Source organism: Lithobates pipiens, unplaced genomic scaffold (genome assembly GCF_037356315.1).
Source record: "Lithobates pipiens isolate NorthernLeopardFrog02 unplaced genomic scaffold, aLitPip1_a1.2 Scaffold_3, whole genome shotgun sequence".
Lineage (NCBI taxonomy): Eukaryota > Metazoa > Chordata > Amphibia > Anura > Ranidae > Lithobates > Lithobates pipiens.
In genome coordinates this window covers 216,737,529-216,752,015 of record NW_027507790.1, presented here as the reverse complement: position 1 = coordinate 216,752,015, position 14,487 = coordinate 216,737,529, and the positions used below count along the sequence as shown (strand labels likewise).

The window sequence follows — 14,487 nt, the reverse complement described above, 5'->3', positions numbered from 1 at the left end:
ATCTAATGTGATATTGGCATCTTTCACCAGGGATGTTGCTAATGTTTCTGGCTCATCTGTTCTCAAACTGGGACTTATTTGCGGTGTTTGGGGTCTGGAAGAATAGATATGCTGCAGTACAAAATACCTATAAAATGTGTCTGTGCCCGCTGCTTATGCTACATCAGGGTGATTGATAGTACAGATTACACAGAGTAAAGCCAGGAATGTACATGTCATCATGGGAAGACAGATATTCTCGGAATTAAAATACTGGTTGGGTTGTTCCTTTCTTGCTCTGCTGTTGTATTTGGGATGTGTTATCCACACCAGTTCAGGAGTCGCCCAGATGGGAACAAAACAATAAAACTGATGGGTTTTATCCTTCCACTCTAAGGGTTATTCAAGTTTTGGCTGGAGTATGTATGAGGGTTAATGTACACGGGACGTTTTTACAACTTCTCCTGAACGATTCACCTTGACAGATTACAACTGACGTTTAAAATGTCCGTTTTGCCACGTTTGCGTTTTTTTTTTTAAAATAGCCAAAAATTTTAAACGCCTGTAAACGTGAAATGTTTAGCCGCGTTTAGAAGCGTTTGGCACTTAAAATGCCTCTAAACTAAGCGTCTGACCTTATTTTTTGCTTTCCTAAAAAAAACTCCACTTCCTATAAACAACCCTGTGTACATGTCCATTTAGCAGCAGCAGTGTTCACGAGGCCTTAGAGCAGGGCTCGACAAACCCCGGGCGCCAGATCGCATTGGCGACTAGAATTTGTGATCTGGCGCCTGGGGCAGCACAGCGGGGGTATACTGTCTCCTTCCACCCCCCCCCTGGCGTGATCGTGTCGGGCCGCGCCGCCGCCGGCCGGTAATTGAGGCCGCGGCTTTGAGGCCTTCTGTGGTCCTATGTTTAGTTCTGTAATCTGGCGCCATCTAGTGGTGGCTGTTGGTATGACAGCCAGCGATGCTAATGAAGCTTTCACTGCCCACCCATCTCACCTTTACTTAGAATAAAAAAAAAAAAAAAATGTGTGTGTGTATATATATATATACACATATACACATATACATGCATACATGCATACATACATATATATATATATATATATATATATATATATATATATAAAATGTGTTTAGGAGTTCTAACAACCTAGAGAATAAAATGGTGGTTGTTGCAATACTGTCTGTCACACCGTATTTGTGCAGTGGACTTACAAGCGCATTTTCGGGGAAAAAGTCTTATTTTTTTAATTAAATATAACAGTAAAGTTGGCCCAATTTTTTTATATTGTGAAAAATAATGTTACACCGAATAAATTGATACCCAACATGTCACGCTTCAAAATTGCGTCCGCTCATGGAATGGCGACAAACTTTTAGCCTTTAAAATCTCCATAGGCGACGTTTAAAAAATTCTACAGGTTGCACGTTTTGGGTTACAGAGGAGGTCTAGGGCTAGAATTATTGCTCTCGCTCTACCGAACGCAGCGATACCTCATGTGTGGTTTGAACACCGCTTTCCTATGCGGGCGCTACTCACGTATGCGTTCGCTTCTGCACGCAAGCTTGGCAGGACAGGGCGCATTTAAAACATTTTTTTTTTTCTTATTTTAACTTTTTATTTTTTCACGGTGCTTTTAAAAAAAAAAAATTGTCACTTTTATTCCTATTACAAGGAATGTAAAAATCCCTTGTAATTGAAAAAAACAGGACAGGTCCTCTTAAATATATGAGATCTGGGGTCAGAGACACTAAAATGCAATAAAAAAAAAAAAAAAAAAAAATTGTCATTTGAAAAAAAAAAAAAAAAAAAAAAAAATGTCCCTCTAAGAGCTATGGGCAATGACATGGAGACAGGTGGGGGGGCCGCGCTATCCTCCCCTCACTCGTCTCCATGTCAGGCCAGGGACAGGTCTGGATTGCCGTTACCGACCTGGCTCCTAACTTTTTTAGCTGGCTCCTAGATTCCAAGCAAATTTGTCAAGCCCTGCCTTAGAGTCTCATTCAAATGGAGAATTAGGTGCAGACCTGCTGGCAGACGCATGCGCATCCACCTTGGCACTGCATGCATGCAGGCAGCCAGTGATAGTGGATGCACATGCAGTGGCTGCATGGACACAGTCGCATGTCAAAATTTTACATGGGCAGGAGCAGTTACACAGATCTGAACACAGTGTCTGTGATTGGATCCGTGCACCCGCCCCGTACAGCATGTGAAAGTTTGACCTGCGCTTGTGTCCGTGCATCCGCTACATGTGCATCCGCTTCTATAGGCAGCTCCAAGGTGGATGTACATGCAGCTGTCAGCAGCTCTGCGTGAAGGACGGGGCTAATCGCCTATCTGATGGAGCCTTTAAAGTGGCCTGAACTCAAAAAGTGAATATTTGCCGCACCGATAATCAGTCGATCCCTACTCCAAAATGTTGCAATTTTGAGTCCTAATTCTGTGTAAAGATTTGTAAATTTTGGAGATTTACCCTCTAATGGTTATTTTATAACAATCACTCTTGTTCAACAACTGCTGTGATAATATCTCCTGCACACAGTGTGTATTGTTTTAATCAATCTGACCTGCTCTGTAGACTTGCATAAAGAGAGAGGTATGTCACAACTCTGCAGCACTGCTAAACAGAAAACAAAGCATGCATTTGTAATGAGCAAATATGATATCCCCTACGTAAATATAAGTACAAAATATACATCTTGGCAAAGATTTTTTATATATAATAAGGCAGGACATGCATAGATTGCATTTTTTTCCCCCAATCAGCTGGTAGGTTGATCAAAAAAGAAAAAAACTGATTTCCCCATCCACGCAAGCGAGGTGGATGGGTGAATCCTCCCCTTTTTTTTGTATTGTGGTCTGACAATGAGGACTCTGCTGTCAGAATGCACTGATCAGCGCTGCAGTCATTAGATCGTTAGATCGACTCCTCTCGTCCAGTACTGTCCATGTATAGAAATTCGTCTGTTTCCTGCTGGACCTGTCAAATTTCAGTTGATCTATTTCCAGCTTAAATCTTTGATTGGATGAAAGGAAATATGTACTAAAACTTTGTAGGCTGCCATTATTGAAACTGGTTTGCGTAGCTATCATGCTGATCGAATAGTATTGTAGCCATCCTGCCAAAATAAATAATGGTAAAGAAACGTCCCTTCAGTAGAAGAGGTATCTAGATTTCCTCTCTGGCAGCCCCAATCCCAAACTTTCCTTCTAGTTTCAGCACTGCAGTCTCCGTAAGCCTCTTCAGCATTCTATACTTCTGGAAGAGTAGGTTGCCTGTGTCCCTAATACAAACAAATGTCAACCACCACAACATACAACTGGCCTTTACAGCAAAGAGCTGCTTGCTTGTTACCTGTATAAAAGACACCTGTCCACAGAAGCAATCAGATTCCATTCTCTCCACCATGGCCAAGACCAAAGAGCTGTCCAAGGCTTTTCGGGACCAAGATTGTAGACCTACACAAGGCTGGAATGGGCCACAAGACCATCACCATGCAGCTTGCTGAGAGGGTGACAACAGTTGGTATGATTATTTGCAAATGGAAGATACACAAAATAACTGTCAATCTCCCTCGGTCTGGGGCTCCATGACAGATCTCACCTCTGTGGAGTTTCAATGATCATGAGAACGGTGAGGAATCAGCCCAGAAATACACAGGAAAATCTTATTGATCTCAAGGCAGCTGGGACCATAGTCACCAAGAAAACAATTGTTAACTCACTACACCATGAAGCACTGAAATCCTGCATCACCCACACGGTCCCCCTTTTCAAGAAAGCACATGTACAAGCCTGTCTGAGTGAAGTGCTAATGAACATCTGAATTATTCAGAGGAGAACTGGCTAAAAGTGTTGTAGTCAGATGAGACCAAAATCAAGCTCTTTGGCATCAAATCAACTCGCCGTGTTTGGAGGAGGAATGCTGCCTATGACCCCAAGAACTCCATCCCCACCGTCAAACATGGAGGTGGGAACATTATGCTTTGGGAGTGTTTTTTTGCTAAGGAGACAGGACAACTTCACTGCATCAAAGGGGCGATGAATGGGGCCATTTACCATCAAATCCTGGGCGAGAACCCCCTTCCCTCAGCCAGGGCATTAAAAATGGGTCATGGATGGGTATTCCAGCATGTCAATGACCCAAAACACAGTCAAGGCAACAAAGGAGTGGCTCAAGAAGAACATTAAGGTCCTGGAATGGCCTAGCCAGTCTCCAGACCTTAATCCCATAGAAAATATGTCCCAGGAGCTGAAGGTTTGCATTACCAAACGTCTGGCTCAAAACCTTAATGACTTGAATAGGAGTGGGACAAAATCCCTCCTGAGATGAGTGCATACCTGGTAACCAACTACAAGAAACATCTGGCCTCTGTGATGGTCAACAAGGGTTTTGCCACCAAGTACTAAGTCATGTTTTGCGAAGGGGTCAAATACTTATTTCACTCATTAAAATGTAAATCAATTTATAACTTTTTTTGAAATGCATTTTTCTGGAATTTTTATTTGTTATTCTGTCTCTCACTGTTAAAATAAACCGACCATTATTATAGATTGATCAATTCTTTGTCAGTGGGCAAATGTACAAAATCAGCAGGGGATCAAATAGTTTTTCCCCTCCCCTCACTGGAGTCATTTCAGAAGATGTCATTTATGGTGGCCTCCATGGTTTCTCTTGAAGTGTTTGCTATAGTGTTACCTTGTAGCAAGACAAATGTGATGACATTTGCCTTGTGTGTCTAGTTCTAGTGTATTTTTTTTTCAGTCTTGTCCTGATTTGGTCCCACCACAGTGGGGCAGCATAACGACATTACATAACCCTGTGAGTGTGCGAGCGGCCCCAGCACACAGGATTATCTGCTGGAGATAATCTATTGCAGATGAGGAGGTGACAGTCGAAATATTTTGATTGCTCCAGCATTCTTCTTTGGAGAACATTTCTTATGGCAGGCTAGATGCATATTTGTTGTATTATCCAGTGCTGTGCGTGTCTGGGGAGACCTTGCACTGGGGACTTCCATTGCTGTGTTTGGCACTTTGGTGTCTGATGATGCAGACAGAGAATGATTAGATGTGTGTAAGCAGATAATCAGCCAGGTCAGTCTGGGGCCACCGGCATGATGTGCGGTTTAAATTCTATATTGTAGGGCATATACGGAGCTGTGTCCCCCTGCGTGCCAGCCATGCACGCAACGTTTTGTTTTTGCTGTTTTAGAAAAAGAAAAGCAATTTATTCATCGCCGGAATGATGTAATTTGTTAAAGTGCAATTATCCCTGGTAACTTCTATAGTTTTTAAAAGCGTAACGGGTACTAAAAATGAGTTTGCATATACTATAGCAATCCAAAAAAAAAAAAATTGTAAAAATACTTTAGAGATTGACAAATTAAAAACTGGAATGATCCCATGTCTATGGACGTGTGTGTGTGTGTGTGTGTGTGTGTGTGTGTGTGTGTATGTATATATGTATGTATATATGTATGTATATATATATATGTATATATATATGTATATATATATGTATATATATATGTATATATATATATATATATATATATATATATATATATATATATATATATTATTAGTGTATAAAGTGATATTTTTGATGCGTCACTTCCCTGTACAGATTGCTTTTCTCCTGTTATGAGCTGATTACCTCTGCTGGAAGTCTGTTCCTTGCATCATCTACTCTATCTGTAAGAGCCCATTTACACTATGTGCAGTTACCTGCGTGGCAAAAGAAGCAGGTAACTGCAATGACACACAGAAAGCAATAGTTTACACCGGAGCGCAGTGTTTCACTGCATTCCAGAGCTGTGCGCTATTATGCGACATCCTCTCTGGCCGACCCGACCCGTCACCACGCTGCTGTACAGTGTCATGAATAAAGTCACTTCATGACAGTGGAAATCCCAATATGCTCTATAGTGCCTGTTCTCATCAGTGCAAAATGGCACAGTGCGATTTTTGAAAAGCTGCAGGTGCTTCTTTTGGTCCCTAACGGTGCATTTGTGGCCCCATAGACTTCAATGGGAACATATGGAAAGCGCATGTGCAACACATGTACATATGGTTTTAGTGTACGGTTTTTGGCAGTGTTTTGTGTATAAAATACAATCTCCTCCTCCCCACAAAAACACTTGAAGCATGAAAATTCATCACAAACACACTGCAAAATGCATGATTATGCAGCAGCACTAGTGTGAACCTAGGCTTAAAGAGCATAAAAAAAAAACACAAGGAAAAACGCATGACCCTGGAAGTGTAGAGCTGTGAACGATTGGCAGGCGCTTGGAGAGTGGCTCCATTCACTTGAGTGGGTCGTGCTCAGCAGACTCTATGCACGCCAGAAGTGACAGGGGATAAAATTTCTGCCGTGGCCATGAAGCATAGCATCACAGCCACTGCATGTTTACAGCCCCTGCTGCTGCCTCTGCAGCTAAAGGGTAAAAATGTGGTTCAACTGTGGGGTTTTACCTCCCCTCAGCTGCTAGTGTGAACAAGCTCTAAATGTGTATTAAAAATTTCAGAAGACAGCACATATTTTGTTCCTCTAATTTCTCCTGATATAATTTATCCCTCAGACCTTTCACCGTTTTTGTTGCCGTCTCTGGACACATTGGGGGGAGACTTAGTAAAACCGAAGAGTGCAAAATCTGGTACAGCTCTGCAGAGAAACCAATCTGCTTCCAGTTTTTTTTTGTCAAAGCCTAATTATACATGCTGAAGTTAGAAGCTGATTGGCTACCATGCAGAGCTGCACCATATTTTGCACTCTCCAATTTTAGTAAATCGACCTCATTCTATCTGATCTGTACCTTTTTTGTAAGTGAATAAAGACCTATATCGGGGATATGCAATTAGCGGACCTCCAGCTGTTGCAGAACTACAAGTCCCATGAGACATTGCAAGACTGACAGCCACAAGCATGGTACCCAGAGGCAGAGGCATGATGGGACTTGTCTTTTGCAACATCTGGAGGTCCACTAATTGCATATCCCGATCTATATAGAGGAATCGGTACCTCCTTCCTCCTGCTGGTGATCCTTCTAGTGATAACTAAAGATCTATAAAGGGGAATCAGGACCTCCCTCCTCCTCCTGGTTATCCATCTACTTATAATTAAAGATCTATAAGGCTTGGTTCACATTAGTGCAGGCCGCGTGGCCGGCGTGTGCTGTGGTACGGCAGACCATTTATTTGAATGGGCTGCTGTGCCACATGAGCCACAGAAAAAACATGGCTACAGGGAAGCGGCATAGTCTTTTTGACCATGCGGTTCACCGCGATCGCACTGCAAGCTGAGATGCGTGGGGGTGCCATTCAGAATGAACGCCAGCCTTGAGCGTCATGCAAGAGCAGCTTGATTCAGTTGCGGGTGTGGGAATCTATGCAGTTCCCACACCCGGAACACACAGTGCGCACTAGTGTGAAACTAGCCTTATGGGGAATTGAGACCTCCTTCCTCCTGCTGCGGATCCTTCTAGTGATAACGAAAGATTTATATAGGGGAAACGGGACCTCCTTCCTCTTGCTGATGATGCCTGTAGTGATAACAAAAGATCTATATAGGAGAATCGGGACCGCCTTCTTTCTCGGGTGATTCCTCTACTGATAACCAAGGATCAATAAGGCTAATCAGGATCTCCTTCCTCCTGCTTGTGATCCTTCTAGTGATATCTAAGGATCTGTATATGGAATCGGGGCCTCCTTGCTCCTGCTGGTGATGAACCCCAGAAAAATTTTACTTGCATTCCTGAAGGCCAGGCCACACTGTTGTACCGCTTCTAATTTTGACTGTCCTATCATCCTGGACCACAAACCTTCCTCACTGTTCTGTTTTCCGCTGCACCATTGGCATGGTTATATCTTCTTAGTCCTCTCCATCAAATTATCAGAAATTACAGGCAACACTTTTTTTTCATTTTGGATAGAATAAGGGAGGGTTATAGCCCCTGACTGTCTAATTTTTTTTTTTTTTTTTACCATCCCTGTCCCATTGCAGAGATTAAGGGGAGCTGTTGTCGTCCCCCTGCCCCGCCCCCAGAACTAGTGTCCCCACATGAAAATTTCAGGGTGGGCTTTAAACAGCAAGGGGCGTGGCCTTGACAGGAAGGGGTGGGTCATACTTAAATTAGGGGGTGCGCGAGTTTAGTCAGGCCTAGGGCAGCATGAGTCCTAAATACACTACTGCCTGTAAGAGTAATTATGGGGAAAAGGTGTCTCCACTGATGTTTTATCAGCAATCCTTGTTTCCACAACAACTCAAAATTTTCAAAATGCAATTATCATTGGGACAGAAAGTGAGGTGCAATCTTCTGAACAGGGTTATCCAAAAAGCTTAAAAATGGTTTTTTTTGGCTGGAGCTATAATCAAAAAATTTACTTGTACAGACTTGCAGATTCAACTTAAAGCGGAGGTCCACCCTAAAGTGGACCTTCCGCTCATTGGAATCCTCCCCCCCTCCGGCGCCACAATTGGCACCTTTCAGGGGGGGGGGGGTGCAGGTACCTGTACAGTACAGGTATCTGCATCCACTTCCGGGATAGCTCTCTGCGGAAAGGGCGTAGATTACGCCCCTTTCCGAAAGTCCCCCGCTGCCTGCTGGGAAACAAACAGATCCCAGAGGCATCGGGTCCATCCTCATCGCGCATGCGCAGTAGGGAACCGGGAAATCCACTTCCTGATTCCCATACCCAAGATGGCGGCGGCAGCACCCGAGAGGCGATCGAGAGATCGGCTTCGGGTGCTTACATCGCGGGCGCGCTGGACAGGTAAGTGTCACTATTTTAAGTCAGCAGCTGCAGTATTTGTAGCTGCTGGCTTTTAAAAAAAAAAAAAAAAACGCGGACTCCCGCTTTAAGAACAAACCTACAGACCCCATCTTGTTTGTAACCCAGGGACCACACACACACACAAACAAACAAACAAACAAACAAACACGCACGTGTGTGTGTATGTATATATACATATAATGTATGTGTGTGTATATGTATATGTGTATATATATATATATATATATGTGTGTGTGTATGTGTGTATATATATATATATATATATATATATATATATATATATATATATATATATATATATATATTGTATGTGTGTATATATACATTATATATAGCCTGTAAGGCTATAATTTTTCGAGATTCGTGTCTGTGTAATGTTTTGTCTATTTTCACCTTAGCAGACCCTTTTGAACTGTTTCAGAGTAAAATCCAGTTAATACCCATTTATGCCGGCCACTGAGTAGCATGTGAAGTTTTTTTTTTTTCATGAGAGAAAATTGTCTTACCACATACCATACATACCATTTATAACTCCTATTCACAGACTAAACATTATCTCTATGTTCTTCAGTTTTGATGGTATAATCCTGAGCTTGTGAATTGGCATATTGTGTTACATTATTAGTTGCTTTGGTATGGCAGCCCCTGTGTATCCATACTCCATCCCGCGCGGGAACATCTGAGCACTCATAAAGGCGCATAATCAAATTAATGTTTGATTTATTTGTTTCATGTATTTATACAGTTCCATCATATTTCACATGTAGAACTATTTATTTTGGTATCTTCAACTAAATGCACTTGGCCCTGAATCACACCGATGCAATTTCTGATGCATTCCAGAACGCATGGAAGCTCACAAGTAAAATGGCATGAATTTCTATAGGTTCCATCACATATGTGCAGTATGAATCTGTTGTGATTTTAACCACTCGACCTCGAGAAAGATTTACCCCCCTCTTCATGACCACACATACTTTATTGCATTACAGCACTGCATTACTTTAACTGACAATTGTAGTGTCATGCAATGTTGTACCCAAATAAAATGTATGTATTTTTTTTTCGACACAAATAGAACTTTCTTTGTTGGTATTTGATCACCACTGTTTTTTTTTTTTTTTTTTTTTTTTTTTTTGTGCACTATAAACAAAATTTATTGTGTCAGTTTTGAAAAAAAAAAAAGTTACTACTGCTACAAAACATATCTAGTTACATTTTTTTAAAAAGATGTAATTTCTTCATACATTTAGGCCAACTTGCTACAAAAAAAAAATCACAATAAGCGTATATTAGATTGGTTTATGTGAACGTTATTGCGTCTACAAACTATGGGATATATACTGGAAATATATATATATATATATATATTTTTTTTTTTATACTAGTAATAGCCGGATTGCGATATTGCATCAGACGCTGACACATAGCAGGAACCAGTGACACTAATGCAGTGATCAATGCTAAAAAATATGCCCTGTCCACTGTACTGGGAAGGGGTTAAACCTCTAGGGCGCTCAAAGGGTCAACTGTGTGCCTAGCCAGTGTTTGTGTTTAATATGTATGCTTTTACTATGAGAAATGATGGGTTTTATTCCCTGCTTTGAAGGAGCACACAATCCATCCCCCAGGATGAAACTCTGCCTTGTTTACATAGGCAGAGCTCTGTTCTGAGTCTCTGCCTGATGATCCCTTAGGTGGCGGCGGACATAGAGTGCCCGTCATATATATATATATACACACACACACACACACACACACACACACACACACACACGTATGTTATATGTGTGTGTTTGTGTCTACACCAGGTCACTGGCCCTTCAGGTATTTTACCACTTTCTGCCATAATAAGCGACTCTCCCATTTCTCATATGGATCAATGGAAACACCGACAACTGGTGGCTTTTGTCAACTCACTTCCGAAAACTCTTGTGCTCCCTTAGAGAGCTGACACCTCTGGAAGCCGCATTCTCTAACGTTCATCCAATAGAGAAACCCATTTCTTATTTCTATCATGCTTTGTTGTCACTTGCTTCTACCAAAACCCCTACGTTTATTCGCAACTGGGACCTGGATCTCCAAAGAGAGCTGACTCCGACCCAAAAGACTGATATCCTCACTTTGGCCCACACCTCCTCTGGAGCTTCGAAAATGTCTGAGGTGGCCTACAAACTTCTGACCAGGCGGCACTACACCTCCGTGTTACATAAGGTTTTCCCCAAAATCTCACCTTTGTGCTGGAGGGAGTGTGGAGAGAGGGCAACCCATGCCCACAACTGGTGGTATTGTCTAAGGATTCGCCCATTTTGGATCACTATTTTATATTGGATTAGAGAAATCCAGGGCTGGGAAGTCCCCAATGACCCATGGTATGTTTTATTTCACTGTACAGGTAAACCAGCAGGTCCATACAAAAGATCAGTAACGCCTCATCTCCTTAACACTGCAAAAATTCTCATCCCGCAATCTTGGAAAACGAGGACCATTCCGACGCTATGTCGATGGCTGTTAAAGGTAGACCACATCTATTACTTGGAGGATATGGTCCTGCTGAGTTGCCTTCAAATACACTAATAAACACAAATTATGTCTCAACCTGTGTAACTCAGCGGTATAAAAACCGTGTCAGAAAGTTCTTAGACCGAGGCAGATATATACCCCCTCTATAATTTTTGAGTACTGTGAAAAAAACAGATATAGAATGTAGAAGCTACATGCATCTAAATTGCAGTACTAAAGTGCTAACCAATACTCTACTGTTCTGCCCACTTTAATATTGGTTGTCCATTTCAATCAATTAGATCCCAACTATCAATGCCCAAACACAGATTTGAAATGCAAAGGAAAACTTTGGTTGCAACACATATTGGACAATCCATTATGATTTTGCTGTTTTTTCTCTCTAACCTGCACTGTGGAAAAAGTAACATGGAATTGGGTATGCTGCTTTGGGAATATTTTCAATAATCTTTGCTCCTGTTTTCTCAATGTAAAGTAATACTAAAGCCTTGTTTGTTTTTTTAATAAAAAAAAAGCCTGGATCTTTCTCCAGCCTTTCTGGCCCCTCCCCACTGCCGAGTACCCACACAGCAAGCAGCTTGCTATAGGGGCACCAGAGCTGAGCTGCACCTCTGTATGTCCAATAAGACACAGAGCCGAGCCCCCCCTCTTCATTGGTTCATTGACTTTGACAGCAATGGGAGCCAATGGCTCTCCCCTGCTGTCTCAGCCAAACAGTAGGGAGAGTTCCGGCCAGCAGAGTCTCTCGCACAATGGTGCTGGATGGAGATGGGGCTCAGTTAAGTATTAGGGGGGGCTGCTGCACACAGAAGGTTGTTTATCTTAATGCATAGAATGCATTAAGATAAAAAAAAACTGCGTTTAGAATCACTTTATAACATTTGCTATGTGTAACAGCTTTTATACATTGTGACCGCATTGCTACAATTGATGCTCCAGTCCCATTTGTCAATCATGCTTATGATTTCAAACCAATCAAGTCTTTCTTTGGCTATTATGCCCTTTTTATTGCAATGAACTTGACTGTGCACAGTGCATTCAGAAATGTTAACGCTGCTGATATTGCTCATAAAAAAATTCTTATGGAATAGAGCCAATTAATAGCTCATTGATGATCTAATACATTGTTTTTTCTGAACTTTGTGGTTTATTGGCCTCCTTTCTTTCTGTAGGCTATGAACCGATCCCTTGCTAATGTGATTCTTGGTGGCTATGGAACTACATCCACTGCTGGAGGCAAGCCAATGGAAATTACTGGTACTCACACAGAAATCAATCTGGATGGTGCAGTTGATATGATAAAGGAGGCCAATAACATCATCATTACTCCAGGTAATTGACATGAAAAATGACTGGTTGTGACTTTGCCTACGTTTAAAGTGTTATATATAGAAACTGGTTATTACACACCATTTAAAATTAAAAAGAAAGAGACGGAGATTGTATTCAGATTTGTATCTGCAGTCCTCCATTTTGCGCATATTTCCATGTGTACATGGTGCAGCCATTGACAGCATGCAAAAGATGAGGCCTAGAACGAAAAATGGAGAATAAAAAAAAAAATAGGGCTTACTCTATTCAGATAAGGATAAAGCTTGGCGTATCTAACCTTTTATCTTTATAAAGAAAAGGGGAAAAAAGTGCAGCAGGTCTCCCCATATCTGTCCTATGATTCAGTAAGCACTTGCACAGTATGTCCAGGAGGGCAGGCAATGAAAGGGGAGGGAGCAGAAAAGCTTTCTTCTGTTGCTCCGGGAGCTGCTATCGTCCTGACTGACAGACATACTTTCCAGACCTGTGCATACTTTGTTAGCCTTGAAGCACTTTCTAGGTCCAGAGCTGTGGTAAAGCCTCAGGTGCGAGTCTCTGAAGACTGTGAGTAGGCCAGTCTACCCAAGCACTGGGAGCTACCTTGTGACTAGGACTGTTGGGCACCATTACAATTTCCAATTTTCTGTTACTCTAATGTGGATGGACTTACACTGAGGGACTGAACACTGATGTCCTCCACTAGGTGGCAAGTCTTGTGCCTCTTTTCCCACCATTAAAGTGTTTGTAAAGGTTCAGTTTTTTTTTTTTTTTTACATGTCTCACCTGCTCTGTGCAATGATTTTGCACAGAGCAGCCCTGATACTACTCTTCTTGGGTCTGTCACTGCCGTTCCTGGCCCCTTCCCCCGCTAAGTGCCCCCATAGTAATCCGCTTCCTCTGAGGGCACTCGCAAACAATGGCTCCCATTGCTGTGTCTCAGCCAGTGAGGAGGAAAAAACTCAGGAGAGCTTCCACTCTCATGCACATCCCTTGATCTGGCTCAGGTGAATGTAAGGGGGGCTTCATGCATGAAGGTAAAGAAACCTTCAGCTTTTATAACCACTTTAAGCATTGGGGAACCACTTTCCTGCCATTGCTTCTGATAGTAACATGTGGATTTTCCTTAATTAGTCTTTGCTGCCTCCCTACAGTGACCTGTCCCATCGTCTCCTGCTGCCAGCATCTGGTTCATGTGTATTCCAGGCTACATTGTCCTTGCATTGCAGTGAGACATTTAATATTTCGGACAAGCCAAAAGCAGTCTGGCGTTCGGGGTCGCCCCAATGTACAATCCACTAATGGTTCTGTTGCTGCAACATTGCAGCTCCTTTTTAAAATAATCCATATGCAACCAGATATAATAAACTGCTTCTAGGGCTTCTAGGCAAACCTACTTTTTGTCACATGATGCTGTGCTGTACTGCCCCTTTTGTCATGCTCTGCAGGGACAAGGAATTCTTGGGCTGCATGAGGATCAGGACATGGTGTTCTCAAAAAATACCAGTCTACTGGTAAATATAGAGTTATCATCAGAGGGATGGCTAGAATGTAACACAAATAAGATAGTCAGATAGCATATGTCTTTTGTATTCATTTCAAGTTTGTGCTTTCAACTTTGACCAAACTGTTCATTTCATCTTATGTTTCTTTTGGATTCTTTCAGGTTATGGACTGTGTGCTGCTAAAGCACAGTATCCCATTGCTGATCTAGTTAAACAGCTGAAGGAGCGGGGTAAAAATGTCAGGTGAGTACAGTTTCAGCCATGTGAGTTGAAACCAAACTATTTTTCTTTTGAGTGCTTTTACAGTTTTATTTAATGCATTTTAAGTAATTCTTATTGTGACCTCCTTGGGTTTCTCCTT

The 14,487-nt window shown here is 42.0% G+C and overlaps 1 protein-coding gene across 1 annotated transcript in view; it reads left to right on the top strand.

Moving 5' to 3' along the window:
* NNT (nicotinamide nucleotide transhydrogenase) overlaps positions 1–14,487 on the top strand; it is a 189,878-nt gene that overhangs the window by 135,995 nt on the left and 39,396 nt on the right. The window contains exons 18-19 of the mRNA XM_077462775.1: positions 12,486–12,645; positions 14,288–14,369. Coding sequence (XP_077318901.1) covers positions 12,486–12,645; positions 14,288–14,369 — 242 coding nt within the window. The remainder of the gene's footprint in view (positions 1–12,485; positions 12,646–14,287; positions 14,370–14,487) is intronic.